Raw genomic sequence first — 15,521 nt, 5'->3', positions numbered from 1 at the left:
ACAGCTGGTAGGAATGCAACACGGCACAGGCTTCTCGGGAAATGAAGTTAAATATACGCTGACCATGTGACCCACCCACTCCAGGCCCAGGTGTTTACCCAAGGGAAATGAAAACATGACCCTACAAAATCTCGTATAAGAGTATTTACAGCAGCTTTTCTCGTAATCATCCAAAATAGGAAACGGCCCAAATGTCCTCCAACTGGTGGACGATAAGCAAACTCTGGTGTGTTCATATTCGTACCACTCAGCGTGAAAACAGCGCTACCGGGGCACCTGGGTGGTGCAGTCGGTTGAGCGGCTGACTTTTGAATCCAGCTCAGGTCGTGATCTCACGATTTGTGGGTTCGAGCCCCGCATCGTGCTCTGTGCTGACAGCTCAGAGCCTGGAGCCTGCTTCGGATTCTGTGTGTGTGTCGCTCTCTGCCCCTCCCCTGCTCACACTTTCTCTCTCTGTCTCTCAAAATAAACATTAATTTAAAAAAAAAAAGGAGCTGGTGACACATAAAACACAGATACATTTTAAAGATATGATGCTAATTGATAAAAGCCTGACCCAACAGGCTACATTCTGTAGGACTCCATGAACATGACATTCTGCAAAAGGCAAAATTCTAAAGTCAAGAGAACGCTTGGTGGTTGCCAGGGACTGCAGGTGGGGTGGCATTCACTATGACAGAATGTTTGGGGGCAATTTTCTATAGCTTGATCGTGGAAGTGGTTACACAGTCCTGTGCCTTTGTCAAAACTCAGAACTGTATACCAAACAGAGTGAATTTATTATATTCAGTTTTTTAAATGTTTTTTTAATGTTGAAAAAAATTGTTTTACATTTATTTATTTTTGAGAGACAGAGTGTGAGTGGAGGGGCAGAGAGAGGAGACAAAAAATTTGAAGCAAGCTCCAGGCTCTGAGCAAACAGCACAGAGCCTGACACAGGGCTCAAACCCACAAACTGTGGGGTCATGACCTGAGCCGAAGTCGGATGCTTAACAGACTGAGCCACCCAGGTGCCCCAATGTTTGTTTATTTTTAAGAGGGAAAGAGAGAGAGAGAGAGAGAGCCAGAGTGTGAGTGGGGGAGGGTCAGAGAGAGAGGGAGACACAGAATCAGAAGCAGGCTCCAGGCTCTGAGCTGTCAGCACAGAGCCTGAATGGGGTTGGAACCCATGAACTGTGAGGTCATGACCTGAGCCGAAGTCAGACGTTTAACCCACTGAGCCACTGACACGCCCCTATACTTCAATTTTTAGAAAGCAAAAAAGCCCCCATGATTCTGCTAGGTTTACGTTCATGTGAATGGAGTCTTTTTTAATTTAAACAAACAGGAAGCTCAGCCAAGCACAGGTGTGTGTGCCCACACACATCTGTGTGCCCTCGGTCACAGGGGCTGCACACATGCACACGTGACACTCCCTCTTACAGACGAGTGCCAACTCAACCAACTGAGTGTGTGCGGCACACACACTCACCTATCCGCACACACGCAGACCACGCCCACACACAGCCACCCCCCCCCCCCCACTTACCTGATCAAGAAGTGGACGCAGACGATACTCTCAGACTGGGGACCCCGGCCCCCTGACACCACTGTGGCCTGAGTCTGGGTCCACAGGTAGCCACCACTCCGGGCCAGGAAGCGGTACTGCCCCGTTACTGCCTGGCCCTTGCTCAGCACTGGGGGAGGGCGACGGGGAGGGGTCAGGGCCACCGAAAGGGCAAATGGGGAGAGGAGGCTCTGGGGGCCGGGCGTGGGGCTTGAGGGAGCCAGGGACGAGAAGGTTCCTTGGGGCGCGGGGAGTTGGGGGGGCGGGTCTCACACCGCAGGGGAGTCTCACGCACGGGTGTGGACGCTCTGGCCCACGGCGTCCGAATCCAGAGCGTGGATGTATTCGTAGGCTGAGCAGCCGATCAGGTCATCGGGGCTGTATCCGGCCACCTCTGCGATCCTGGGGTGGGTGCAGGGGGCCTGGTCAGTAGGACTGGCTGAGGCGGAAAGTGGGTGGAGGTGGGGGCTGGGAGACCCGGGGCGGGGGCGGAGCCAGCAAGACCGAGAGAGACAGGGTGTAATGAAGAGAAAGAAAAAGAGGTGCGGCGGGCTGAATAAGGCCCCAGGAGAGGTCCACCTCCTAATCCCCGGACTGGTGACTCTAAGGCCTCTCGTGGCAAAGGGGACCGTGCCGGGGTGGGGGCGGGGCGTGATCAAGTGAAGTATCTTGAGATGTGGAGCTTCCCCTGGTGATCTGGGTGGGCCCAGGGTGGCGACAGGCGCCGCCACAGAAGAATAATCTGGCCAGGCCAGGCTGGAGAAAGGGGGCCCAAACCAAAGAATGTAGGAAGATTCCAGAGGTTTTTAAGGCAAGGAGCCTCCAGAAGGAATGTGGCCCTGGACTTTGGCTCCATAAGGCTCATTTCAGGCTTCTGAGCCCTGGGGTGGTGACTGTGTGCTGTTTTGAGCCACTGCATTTGGTGGTGATTGCTACAGCGGCAGGAAACCCTCACACCTCGGGGTGGAGGGCGGGGACTAAGAAGAAAAGGAAGAGAGCAAAGGAGCAGGGAAGAGAAAGGAAGAAAGAAAGTCACTGAAAGAAAGAAAAAATTAGTAAAATAAAAAGGAATAATACTGATAATGATTAAGAATAGACACTTCCGGGACCCCTGGGTGGCTCAGTCGGTTGGCCAGCTGACTGGCTCAGGTCAGGATCGCACAGTCCGTGAGTTTGAGCCCTGAGGCAGGCTCTGTGCCAAAACAGCTCAGAGCCTGGAGCCTGCTTCGGATTCTCTCTGGCCTTCTGCTCATGCACAGTCTCTCTCTCTCAAAAATAAACAAACATTAAAAAAAATACACTTTTACAGGTGCCTGCCTGGCTCATTCAGTAGAGCATGCAACTCGAGCCCACGTTGGGGGGCAGAGTTTTTTTAATTAAAAAAAAGGGGGGGGCATCTGGGTGGCTCTGTCAGTTAAGCTTCCAACTTCAGCTCAGGTTGTGATCTCACAGTTCATGGGTTCAAGCCCTTGACAGCTCAGAGCCTGGACCCTGCTTCCGATTCTGTGTCTCCCTCTCTCTCTGCCCCTCCCCGGCTTGCACTCTGTCTCTGTCTCAAAAATAAATAAACATTAAAATATGTTTATTAAGATAAAGTAAAATAAAATAAAATAAAATAAAATAGGGGGGCTCAGTCAGTTAAGCGACTGGCTTTGGCTCAGGTCATGATCTCATGGTTTGTGGGTTCGAGCCTCACATCCGCTCTCTGCTTTCAGTGCAGAGTTTGCTTTGGATAATCTGTCCCCCTCTCTCTCTGCCCCTCCCCCCTCAAAAATAAACATAAAAAAATTTTTTTAGTGACATAAAAATACACTTCTCCAGCACTCTGCACCAGGCAGCACACTGGGTGCCGAGAACAAGTGCTCTAAGGAGGCTCTGGTCACTCCACAGGACAGAGAGGACAGCATGGCACAGAGACATGACAGCCTCTGGCCAAAGGTAAACAGCCAGGCTTTCATCCCAAGCTGTCTGAGCCCAGACTTGCCATTCCCAAGCACAACTCCAGGGAGCAGGAAGGAGGGAAGATGCAGGAACAGGAAGGGATGAAGGGAGAGACGGGCAGAGGGAAGAAGAGAAGGAGAGAGAAAGGGAATGATTTGGGAGGGTGGGTATTAATAGGGATAGCTCTCTGAGCACTGTCTTCAGGTTGGGCACTGTGCAAACTGCTTTATGCACACGGGCTCGTTTAAGGAAAGTAACAGAAGGACAGGGAGGGAGGCACGAAGATTCAAAGAGAGACCAGGAGAAAACCCAAGCAAAAAGACCCACAGAAGATTCACAGCCAGCCATACAGAGACCGAGACAGATGGCATCAGAGATAGACAGAAATGGACCAGAGGTGGGGGAGTTGGGGGATGGGCAGGAGCTAGGCACACAGCAAGAGGAGGAGCTGGGCAGGGCAGGGGACTCGGGGCTCCTGCCCACCTCTCATCACAGTAGGTGAACTTCATGTCCAGGCTGTGGCGGCTGAGGAACGCCCCCCGGCCCAGCGGGGGCTCCAGACTGCCCGGGTGGGGGATGGCTTCACAGATGAGCACCAGGCACTGCAGGGGGGGCTCCAAATTGGGGCTCCCTGTGGGGGAAGTCTGTGCAGGGGGCTTGTAGGCCCTCATGTGGCCAGAGCAGTACAGCACCTAGTTGGGATGGCGGGGGAGGGGTGGGCAAAGGCAGTGAGGCACGTGAACCTGGGAGATATGTCTCCACGGGCCCCACTGGGAGCCGAGAACAAACCCCTGACCTAAGGAGGTTCCGAAGATCTCCAGATTCTGAGGCTCAAGGAGCTCTGAAGACCCCAGATTCTAGCCCCATGGGGACTGCGGTCACCAAAGGCTGAGGACCCCCAGCCCCAGGCCCACAGACTCAGGATACAAGGACCCCCAGCCCTCCAACGCCTTTTACACCCAGCCTGAGAGTGCCCCACAGGATTCTGGACTCCAACGCGCTGGGAGAATTTTAGGGCTCAGGCCCCGCCCCAGCAGCCCCCAGGCCCCTCACCCTCCTCCAGGCCGGGCCCTGCCCACCTTCCAGGTGGCCGCCTTGAGATTGAGGGTGCGCCCCCTGCTGGTGAGGGTACTCTTCATGCGCAAGGAGAAACACCGCTCCGTGGGGGCCTCCGGCTTCTTTTTGGACAGGCCTGGGGACGGGCCATGGGAAAGGGGGTGAGGTCACTGGGCTGGCTTGGGACAGGGCCCAATTCCCTGCAGCACCCCGCCCACCAGAGTCTCCCCGTTCCCACAGTTGAGGCCTGGAGCCAGGGAGGGCTCCCAAGGGGTGGGGAGTGCTCCTTCCAGATACCCCAGGGCCGGGCCGGGTCCCCTCTTCCCATTTTTCTGAGTTTGGAGAAAGGGCATATGCTGAAGGAAAGCCCCGGCTTCTAAAACCGGGGGACAGAGGCCTCTGAGGAACTCACTCTGCCGGGGGGTCAGCGCGTCCTGGAGCTCCTCTTGGTCACAGGGGTGGATGAAATCAAAGATACTGTGTCCGATGAGCTCAAGCTGCCAGGGAGGGAAGCGGGAGGTGTCAGGGAGGAAAAGCACGTTTACCAGGGCCTCTGACTCACCTCCTCCTTCCTGTCCTCACCCCCCTTCCCCTGCCTCACGAGCCTGGATTACTGTACCAGGCTCTGCATTCACTCACTCACTCAGCAACCACTTTTTCAGTGCCTACTATTTGCCAAGCCCTCTTCTAGATGGTAGGCAAAGCTGTAACTACACAGGCAAAATCCCGGCCTCTCGGAGCTCATCGGCTAGTAGGGGAGATAGCTCATAAGCAAACAAAACAACGCAGCTATAAAACAAGATAGGAAGTCGTACTTAGACAATCAAGGTAAGGCAGTGACATGATGAGATGCTATCTTGGAGGCAGGAGTCCGGGCCCCTGATATTTAAACAAATTGCTGAACCAAGCCAGTGATGTGGTCGTGCGGCTCTCTGGAGTCTTCTGGAAAGAGGGAACCGCAAGTGCAAAGGCCCTGAGGTGAGATGCCGTTGAAATCCCACCTGTTGGCAAGCCAAGGACTCAATGTTTCAGTTCAGGCAGTGAGCCCAGCGCTGGCCGGAGGGGACTCCGATGGAGAGGGATCCACACAGCGGACAATCCAGCAGTGGTATGGACCAGGGAAAGAGGGATCGCTCTCCTCTCTGACAGCCCCTCTTGTAGCTGGATTCAAATCCTGGCTCTGCCACTTCCTAGCTTTGGGGCCTTGGGACATTCACCTCTCTGAACCGCAAAGCTCAAGCAAACGATGGTACCAGGAGTGGGATAACAAAGCAGGTGAAAGGAACAGATGCCAAATATAGAGCCCATTTATGTAGCTCTCCTGTGGGACATGCTGTATGGATCAGCCGAAATCAGTTCCCCACCGTATCTCCTGCCTCCCCGTCCCCAGACCCCTCTTCTCTCACCCGGGGCCCTGCGCCCCTCCCTAGGGACCCTCAACCTCTAATCCCAGCCTCCAGTTCTACCTCTGTGCACACCAAGGGGGAGCTTTCCAAAATGTAAATCCTATTCTACCTCTCTCACAGCCTCTCCCCTGCTGAAAATCCTTCTATGGCTCCCTAGTGCGCTGGCAATAAACCTAATTTGGTCCTAAATTACCTAGCTTTGTTGACCTCTCAGAATTTTTTTCTCTCACCTTTCCCCTTGCACTTAGCCAGAATAAGCATCTTGATTTCTCCCAAATGCTCTGTTTTGTCTCACCTCTGGGCCTTTGCATATTCTGTTCCCTCAGTCATCATGCACATTCCCAGTCTTGGCTGTTCCCGTCCATTCCCCATACCTTCGAACTGGCTAAGTCCTTTGGGTTTCAGCTCAGATGTCTTTTCCAGGAAGGCTTTGATTCCGCTGAGGCTGGGTCAGGTAACCCCCCCTTCCCCTGGCTCACACAGCCCCCTAAGGCTGCCCCATCCCAGCCCTGATCATCCTGCATCTTCCCGTCTGCTGACACATCTGCCTCCCCTCGGTACGGTGAGCCCCGGAAAGGCAAGGCTAGGGCAGTCTCGGCCCCTTCCGGATCCCGGCGTTGCCTGCCCAGGGCCGGGCACAAAGCAGGCAGCTGCTCTCACCTGACTGAGGCCCAGGTGTTTGCTGACATTCTCCGATAGGTAAGCCATGTCTCCCTCGGCAGTGAGCACCATGACGAAGCCCTCCAGGGCCTTCAGGTAGCAGGCATCCAGAGCTTCGCCCCCTGCTCCCACCTGGTTCCACTCCCCTGGTGTCGGGGCCAGGGTGGATGGGGTGTCTCTAGTCAGCCATGGCTCCGCCCTGGCTAGCCTCCCTCTGCCTTCCCTCACTCAGAAGAACGTCCAGGTACCCCCAGGTGAGCCAGAAACATATGCCAGTGGCTTGGAGTCCCAGGGCAGTGGCTAAGATTGTAATCAGGGGCACAGAACTCTAAGCGGGGGGGGAGGTCTCCCACGAGAATAGAATTTTAAGGGGGCGGGGCTTCCCAGGAGGGCAGAAGTCTAAAAAGATGGGATTCCCAGGGGATCAAAACTTAAGGGGCCAGGAGCTAGAAGGTGTCAGAATTCTAAGGGGGCCATGCCTCCTTCTGAACACCAGGGGTTCAGAATTCTTGGGGCAGGACCTTCCAGATGGACAGTATTCTAAAGAAGCAAGGACTCCCAGGTGACAGAATTCTAGGGGGGCAGTGCCTCCCAGAGAAATAAATTTATATGGGGGCCGAGAAGTCTTGTGGGCAGAGCCTGCCAGAGGATGACTCCACGTTCCTCATAAATAAAGTCCTGAGGATTCCAAAGTGTGTGTGTGCGTGTGTGTGAGCGTGTGTGTGAAAGCCTCTTGCAGGACAGAATTCCAGCTAAGTGGGAATTCTAGGGGATGGCTAGTAAGGGGAGGGGCAATGGACCCTAGGGAGCTGGGGAGGCGACTCTCTCAAGTAGTCATTAAAAATCGGGCAGCTAACCCTCCTGGGGATGTTTGTTGCAACAAGGTCTCCCGAATCCTAAGAGGTGACACATCTAAGGGAGGGAGCGGACCTCCTAGTCCTCAAGGAGTTCCAACTCGAAGGAGGTGGAATTTCCCAGGGGCGCATTTCCCAAGGGGCGGGACCTCAGGCGTGATCGATTACGGAGGGGGCGGGGCCTCCCGGAGAAGCCGCGGGGCGGGGGCGGGGCCTGGCCGAGGTGGGCCCTCCTGGGGGCGGGGCTCACCTGCGGCGCAGAGGCGGTGCATGCGCAGGTAGCTGATGGTCAGGCGCATGATGGAAGCCTTGTCCAGGTGGGCGCTGACGCCGCGCGCGAAGGGCAGCGTGTGCGCCAGCTGGTACAGCACCTCGGTCTCCTGGCTGCGCCGGCTGCGGGCCGCATCCCGGGACTTCTCCTTGCGCAGCTCGGTGCTCGACCTGCGGGCATCGGCAGCGGTCACCGGCGGCGGCGGCCCGGGAAGGGAAAGAGTCGGGTGGGACATGCACGCGGGGCGCTGCCACGCGGGGGCCCGGGCTCACAGAGGGCAGGGCCGCGACCGGGCAGGGCTCGCCGTGCGGCCAGGACGACCTCCCGGGGCTCTTTGTAGGTCCGCGAGGGTTATGCTCCGGGGCAGCTCGGGGCCGCGCGGGTTTTATCTGTCCCCGCGTCAGCGCCTTGCCTCTCTCCGAGGCGTGCCTAGGGCTGCTGTCCCCTCCCTGACTTATCTGCTGTTTATTGCCCGGGCTTGGGAGGCCTGAGGGACAGGGTGGCCTCCTGCTGGGAGGGGGCCCGGCAGAGCTGGGCCCCAGCCAGGGAAAGGAGGGGACATAACATGTCAGCAGCCTCCAGGGCCCCTGCCCTACAGCCTCCCAGAACCCCCTCTCCTGCCCTTTCTCCTCCTCAGCTGAGCTGAATCCTCGAAATCTTAGAACACAAAGTCCACCCACCCACCACGGGGGCCCTGCCGATGTGACACAGCAAACCAACCCCAGCGTTCTCTGAAGCCAGCAGCTAACCCCTCACCCCTGCCCTTTAATCCACTTCTAATCCCTATGGGGTTGGGGAAAGACCGATGAGTGTTGTTTTGTCAGAAATATCTGCCACTTATCTAGTATTTACTGTCAGTCCCCGTGCCGAGTAGGTAAAAAACATTCACCCACTTAGAGCTTATGCAACCCCAGCATGAAGCCAGTCACGTTATCCCCACTGAACAGGTGAGGAAACTGAGGCACAGAGAGGCACAGTGCTTGCCCCTTAGGAGTGAAGCCAGGTTTGAACAATGGTAGGACTGGATGCTTCAGTCTCTGTCCTATCTCTGGGTTTATCTCCAGGTTAGTGGTTCTCCCTGTTACTGCCACTGTCTTAAATGTCCAAATCCAAACTCCGTGGTTCTTAAGAAAAAGAAAAAAAAGTATAGAGTATATCATATATGGTATATATAATCTTCTCCCTCTCTGAATACACACACACACACACACACACACATACACACACACACATCAATCTCACGAACTGTGAGATCATGACCTGAGTCAAAGTCAGACGCTTAACTGACTGAACCAGCCAGGTGCCCCGTATATATAGAATTTTTTTTTTAAGTAGGCTAGGGCCAGTGCAGGGCTTGAACTCATGATCCTGAGATGAAGACCTGAGCTGAGATCGGGAGTCGGATGCTTAACTGACTGAGCCACCCAGGCGCCCCTAATCTTCTCTGTACTTAAAATATTGGAAAACCATTAACACGCAGCTGTAATTTGCTAAACACGTATGTGTCCGGCACTGGTCTAAGTACTCTGCCTCTGTGTACTCATTCAATTCCAGGAGGCACTTGAAGCCTCCACGTCACAGAGCAGAAACTGGGGCTCTGACAGGGGAAGTCCTTTGCCTCGTAAGTGACATAGCCAGTAAGCGCCGGAGCCGGGATCTGAACTGAGGCAGTGACGTTCCAATGCCTTCACTCTCTGATTCCTTCCTGGTGACCCAGTCCAGGAAAGCAGAACTAACTCCAGGAGGGGAGGCTGTCCCTTCCAAAACCCAGAGGCCACTCCTGGAGATGGCATCAACCTTGCCCCCAAAGCAGGAGACCCGAAGCTCCACCCACAGGCCCAGAAGGGGAGAGGGGAGGGGACTGTCCCGTCAAGCTGCAGAGGGAAGAAACTCACTGCAGCCAGTGGGAGGCACAGAAGGGGGCAGGCTGGGTGGAGGCAGCCAGCAATTACCCCCCCCATCCCCTCCCTCCCGGCTGGTGGGAGGCCGGGGCCTCCAGTCCTGCTCTGCCCAGAGGACATTCCGTCCTGTCCCGTTCTGTTCTGTTCCAGCCCTGTTTGTCTTCCTGCCCAGAGGGTGGGGGTGGGCGGGCCTCCCAGAGCTGGGGGCCCAGACAGAGGGAAGCGGGAGTAGGAACAGGAATGGGGGTGGGGCAGGCCCCCCACCTCCCAGGCAGCTGGGCTCTGTAATCCTGTCTGTGGCAGACTTTTCCCTCCGTAGAAGGAGCCAGCTGGTGGCTGCGGCGGGACCCTCCTTCTAGCTCCCAGCCTCTTCTCTGGATGTTCTTCTGACAGGAAGTGTGGGCCTCTCCCTGGCTTCAGAGCCGGGTCTCTGGGCCTGGGTCTCCTTCCTGCCTTTCGCTAAACCGAGTAGGAACTTGTTTGGCCTTTCGTTAAACAGAGTCGGGGCTTGTCCCTCAGGTTCAGGACTCCGCTACTGACCAGCAGTACATTAAGCATCTGACTTCAGCTCAGTCATGATCTCACAGTTCGTGGGTTCAAGCCCCGCATCAGGCTCTGTGCTGACAGCTCAGAGCCTGGAGCCTGCTTCGGATTCTGTGTCTCCCTCTCTCTCTCTGACCCTCCTCTGCTCACTCTCTGTCTCTCCAAAATAAATAAAACATTAAAAATAAGATGAAATGAATTATTATACGGCAAGGACTTAGAACGGGGCCCAGCAGTTGATGAGTGCCGGGAGGTGAAACTTGCATTATACGCTCTTGATCAACATCAGGAATGGAAGCCTCAGGGGCCTCTTCCCACACTGGAGAGACCTGTGGTGCGGGGTGTGCGTGTGATTTCACACGTGACTCTTACACCAGCGCCTTGGGAAGTAGACTAAACAATCATGACAGTACTCATGATGATGGCTTTGCTGCAGTGAACCACCCCTCCAAGGAGCTAGAGGCCCCATTAGATCCTCTCACGGGCCCTATCAAGTGGGAAAAGCGACCTCCCTCTTACAGGGCCCGAAACCGAAGCTCCGAGCAGTGGCATCGCTGGTCTGGGTAACCAGGCTGGTAATCTGCGTCTTGCACCAGAGTGCAACTATGTTGGGTAAATCTCCTCCAAGCAGGCATCTGCTTCTACCTAGAACACTGTCTGACTTGAACACAGCTCATTGCACACCTAGGGGGTATCCTGCCCCAAAGATGGGTTCCCTCGCTGCCCATCTCGATGTGGTGCAGGGGAGGGGAGGTGTGGCCCCCATCTTCCAGGACATGTGACTGAGGCTCAGGGAGGCAGTCACTGACACAGGGCCACACATCCAGGAAGCAGACGAGCTGGGATTTGAACCTGACTCTGGCGCCTGTGCTCTTCAATGCCATGGCTTGGTGGGCATGTCCCCCGCCAAGGGCCCCTGCCCTGCCCCGCCCCTCGTTGGCCTCCTGGCCTCAGTCCCTTCCCTGTGTCCCACCTCTGCTGCCTCCGGATTTCCCCAGCTGGCCAGTCTCCCCAGCTGGCCCCATGCCCAGCCCTGGTCCAGCCCCCTGGCACTATGCCCAGTTTGGGACGTGCAGCTGGAACCCCGCCACCCTTCCTCTGTGTTCCAGCAGAGAACAGGGGGCGGGGCCAGGGCCTGGAGGCCCCAGGGCGAGGCCTGGGAATGGGGGCTGGGGGCCCAGCGACCCCCACCCCCCCACACACAACCAAGAGGGAGAAGCCCACCTCTGAAAAACTTGCCACCCAAGAGCAAAGGCATGGAGAAACTAGGGAAACCCTGTCCACACAGAGGGCTGCCCTTGGCCTTCACTCTTCTGACACTGAGTTGGGTATCGGGAGTCTTGCAAAAAGTACAGAGGATCTAGGGGGTCTTTGGTTGTATGTGGGCACTGTGGGGCCAGAGGCAGGGTTTAGATTGAAGAAGGGACTCGGGGTGGGGTCAGTCAGGAGGAGCCTCTCTGTCTCTGCTCATTCCCAAGGATGTGGTAACCCAATGGGGTGCCTGTACCCTAAATCCTATCTTCTCCAGAAACCCCCTGATCTGGGGGGCACCCGGGGCCCTTATGCCCATCAGGGACGTCCCAAGAGCATCCCTTCCCGGGGTGGGATGGCAGTCAGCCTGAGCTGGAGGAAGGGAAGGGGGTGACAAGGTACAGGGGCCCACTCACCATCACCTAGGCCCCCTTTGGCCCAAGTGCCATCCTGGGGGTGCAGGAGGGGACGGAGCGTGGCCGGGATCCGGGTGCGAGTTATGAGTGGGTGGTGCGCACCACCAGGATGACACCACAGGAAAGGGTTGGCCTTGATGGGGAGGGGGGAAGCGCCCCGGCTCAGCCAAGAGGGGCCCCCACCCAGCCAGAAGGGGGCGCTGGGAGGGGCTGGGCTGAGGCTGGCCCAGAAGAGGTGGGATGGAGTTCCCTGGCAGGCCCAGAGCCAGAGACTGGAATGGAACTGAGGGGGGAACGGCTTGAGGTGGGGGGTGGTAAAAAACATGGGGGTGTGGACAGATCCAATCAGACCTGAGAAGGCAGGGGGGAGGGAAGGGGTGAGGCTTCCTGGAGGCTTCAGATTGGACAGGGGAAACCGATGGCCTGCAAAATTTTCCGGGGTCCCATGAAAACATGGCCAGATAGCCCCCCACACACACACCGGTAGCGGACCCAGAGCACGCAGTGGATCTGCACCTGCTGGGAGGCAGTCACAGACACCTACCCTCTGGCCAGAGGACCCAGCTGAGCACTTCTTGCTCACACAGAATCAGGCGCAGCACCCTCCATGGGGGAGTCCCTGGTCATGGGCACTGAGTAGGGGTGGAGGAGTGAGAGAAGGGGCTCGGCTTTGGGAAGTGGGTCGGGCTGTTTTCTTGTGAAAAGGGCTGACTCCACCTTTACCGAAAGGTCCCTGGGAAGGTTCTCAGCTTTTGAAAGGAGACCTCCTCCCTCCCCCAGCTTATTTCTAGGGAACCCAAGGTTCGGAAGACTGTCAAGGAGCATCCAATTATAGGGGATCTCTCTTCTCTTGAACTCAGAATCTGACTTCCCATTCCAAGGGCCTTCCTGTATCTGTTTGGGGGTACCCCATATACCCTAAGGTCTCAGGGATCCGGTTGCAAGGAGCAACCTCAACCTCAATTCTGGGAATTCGGAGGCCAGTAGGGTCAGTCTGTGGAGGGAGAAGGCCTTCCGTGGAAGCCCGGGAACTGCTCTAACACAAGCACCCCCAATTCCGTGGGGACCCCGACAAGGTGGGAAAGCGAAGGCGGAGCAGCAAGAAAGTGGGGATCATGACCCCGAAGTCACTCCAGGCTAGAGGGGCGGGGCCGCCAGGGACTTGGGGAACCCCCTCCTTGCCTGCAGTCCGGTAGGGGGTAGGGTGCGGCGGGGGTGTGCCTCCAGCCGCGTGTCTCAGGACGTCCTTGGCTTGCACCCGCGGATCCCCCACCGAGTCAGGGGTCCTTGGAAGGAAAAGCCCCCTGACTCCCATCATTCCCGCCCCGAACCCCCGTACCTTGCGCGCTGTAGCCCCAGCGCCATGGCTCACCGTCGCCGCTCGGAGCCCTTCGAGGCCCGGAGCCCCCTCCCCGGGGCCTGCGAGCCCCCTCCCCAGCCCCGCCCCCCGCCGCGCCATTGGCTGCGCCGTGCCCGGCCCGCGGCTCTGGTTGGACGATGAGTCTGTCACTTCCGAGAAAGAGGCGGGACCAGAGGCGAGGACCTAGAACTCCGGCGGAGGGGGTGTACCGCGGCACACACCGCCCCCCGGCCACACCCCTTGCCGCGGACTTCCTCGGCCGTGTCTCCCGCAGGGTCCGCGGCCGCGCCTCCCGGCCCAGCCTCTCTCGCCAAGTTCCCACACCAACCCTCTCCCGAATCCACCCAGTTCACTCCGACTCTTACACCGCACCCGCCCCCCCAACTCTCACCGCCCCCCGGCCCAGCCCGCATTTCCCATCCCGGGCTGGGCCCCTCTGACCACCGTCCCACGCCCTCCAAGTCGCCCAGCTCTGCCCTTATCCACTGACAACCCCTGCCTCTCGCCACCCCCACTGCCAACCGCACCCTGCCCTCCAGTCCCTCCCCCAATGGACCCCACCGTTCCCTCGCCGTCCGCAGCCCCTCCGCCCCCGTCCCTGCACCCAGTATCCCCACCTCACCCCCACTCCTCCAGTCTGGCACCCCAGCCCCACCTCCTTGCCTCCCTAACTCCCTTTTCAAGTGCCCACTGTTGAATGATTAAGTTTATGTCAAATAAATACGTAAAACTCAATCACACCAACTTTTTAAAAGAGCAGACAAATGGTATCTTTCTACTAGTGAAGGAAGAAGGGAAGGTCACCAAGGAGTGGCTAAAGCATTAGGATCCGGTAGGGAACAGATAGTGTGTGTGTGTGTGTGTGTGTGTGTGTGTGTGTGTGTGTGTGTGTGTGTGTGTTGGGAGGGGGGCGGTTTACTAATCCAGAGCACACCAGTATTCTGGATACAGCTTTGGACAGGGAAAAGGATGCTATCTATAGCCAAAGTTTATAGGGGTTGCCCTCCCCAGTATCTCACTCCGTTTTCTAGTGGGGACTCAATTCCCTCTTCCTCACTCATTTAAATGTGAATAGGGCTGGCCCTAACCCTCCCCTCCCCAGCCCGGGGCGGGAAGATCCAAACCTAGCCAATCAGTTTAGTTTGTTTCCCTGGTCGCAAAGATTAGTTCAGGGATGACATGTGACCTAGCCTAGCCCAGTGAGAACCAACCCTGAGACATTTGTTGTGAGTAGAGAGAAAGTTTCTTTATTTCTTGGGAGCTCCCCAGCTGGAGGGAGGTGGGCCTGGAGCAGAATGGGCTCACCTTGTCACCGGGAAAGAAGAGGCTTTATGAGATGAAAGTCAGTAGAGAAGAAAGCAGAAATGAAAGTTTGTGAAAGACAGCCTTGACATCAGCATTGGGGTACCTGGATCCAGCCATTCCTGAACTCCAATTTAATCTCAGAACCATTATGGGTTATGGGGTTGTGCCTGTTGTTGTTAAATATTAGTTTATTCATTGCCCTTGTGCTTAGTGGAGTCTGAGTTGATTTCAGCTGCTTTCATTCAAAAGAATCTTGATAAACAGAGACAATATCTCCCAAGCTCCCGTGTGGAGGCGTGTGGAGTATGAGAAAATAAGAGGCCTAACTTAGCAAGGGCTGGAGGGGAAGCCGTGCCTGCATGAGGTGCAGGGGCTATGCAAGTCATAGCAGAGAGCCGATGCGAGGGATGTGTCTTGCCCGAGGGAAAGCGGCGCGCGTTAAATACACATCAAAACAGAACTTAAAAATACGTACGGCTGCACCAGGCATCTGCCATCTAGCTTAGCATGGACTTGGTGGTTCCTGACAGCTAAGGCAACAGGGGAGATGTGTTTGCTGAAACGGTGGCCAAGTTTTGCCGAACGGATATGTTTCTTGTTGGTCTCGAGAAATCAGGTTTATCGGAGACCTATTATTAACATGCAGAGTGATCTGAGCCACCGGGGACTGTGGAAGCTCAGTAAAGGTGCCTAACTCCGCCTGTCAAGTTTTCCTAAGGAGGAGACATCTGAACAGGATGAGTAGCAATGAGGAAGGCAAAGAGAGGGCGAGGGCAAAGTCCTGTGGGCAGAGGGAAGACAATACAATGGCGTGGAGGCCAGAGAGCTTGGTACCTTGAGGGACCTGAAAAGTAGACTGTGGCAACAACCCAGAGGGTAAAGAGAAGAGGTGGGAGGTGGTGGTGGAGGGGTGCATGCCGGGGACATCCAACCAGACCTGAAAACCATTAAAGAAGGTTGGGCACTCTCCTGAGGGCACTGGGGAGCCATGGCAGAGTTTGGAGCAGGACA

At 56.4% G+C, this 15,521-nt stretch overlaps 1 protein-coding gene across 8 annotated transcripts in view; it reads right to left on the bottom strand.

The window, feature by feature from the left end:
- Window positions 1-13,231, bottom strand: part of HIF3A (hypoxia inducible factor 3 subunit alpha) — a 30,161-nt gene extending 16,930 nt beyond the window's left edge. For 7 of the 8 annotated variants that reach the window (XM_029925600.1, XM_029925605.1, XM_029925599.1 and 4 more), the window contains exons 1-8: window positions 13,185-13,231; window positions 7,714-7,904; window positions 6,610-6,755; window positions 4,956-5,040; window positions 4,567-4,679; window positions 3,971-4,179; window positions 1,842-1,948; window positions 1,529-1,676 (exon numbers count right to left, since the gene is read on the bottom strand). In XM_029925600.1, coding sequence (XP_029781460.1) covers window positions 1,529-1,676; window positions 1,842-1,948; window positions 3,971-4,179; window positions 4,567-4,679; window positions 4,956-5,040; window positions 6,610-6,755; window positions 7,714-7,904; window positions 13,185-13,210 — 1,025 coding nt within the window. In that variant the 5' untranslated portion in view covers window positions 13,211-13,231. Of the gene's footprint in view, window positions 1-1,528; window positions 1,677-1,841; window positions 1,949-3,970; window positions 4,180-4,566; window positions 4,680-4,955; window positions 5,041-6,609; window positions 6,756-7,713; window positions 7,905-11,845; window positions 11,921-13,184 lie in introns of those variants that run through there. The other variant, XM_029925603.1, reaches the window with a different exon arrangement.
- Between the last annotated feature and the right edge of the window lie 2,290 nt (window positions 13,232-15,521).

This window comes from Suricata suricatta, chromosome 16 (genome assembly GCF_006229205.1).
Source record: "Suricata suricatta isolate VVHF042 chromosome 16, meerkat_22Aug2017_6uvM2_HiC, whole genome shotgun sequence".
Taxonomy (NCBI): domain Eukaryota; kingdom Metazoa; phylum Chordata; class Mammalia; order Carnivora; family Herpestidae; genus Suricata; species Suricata suricatta.
This window is presented reverse-complemented; position numbering and strand designations above follow the sequence as displayed.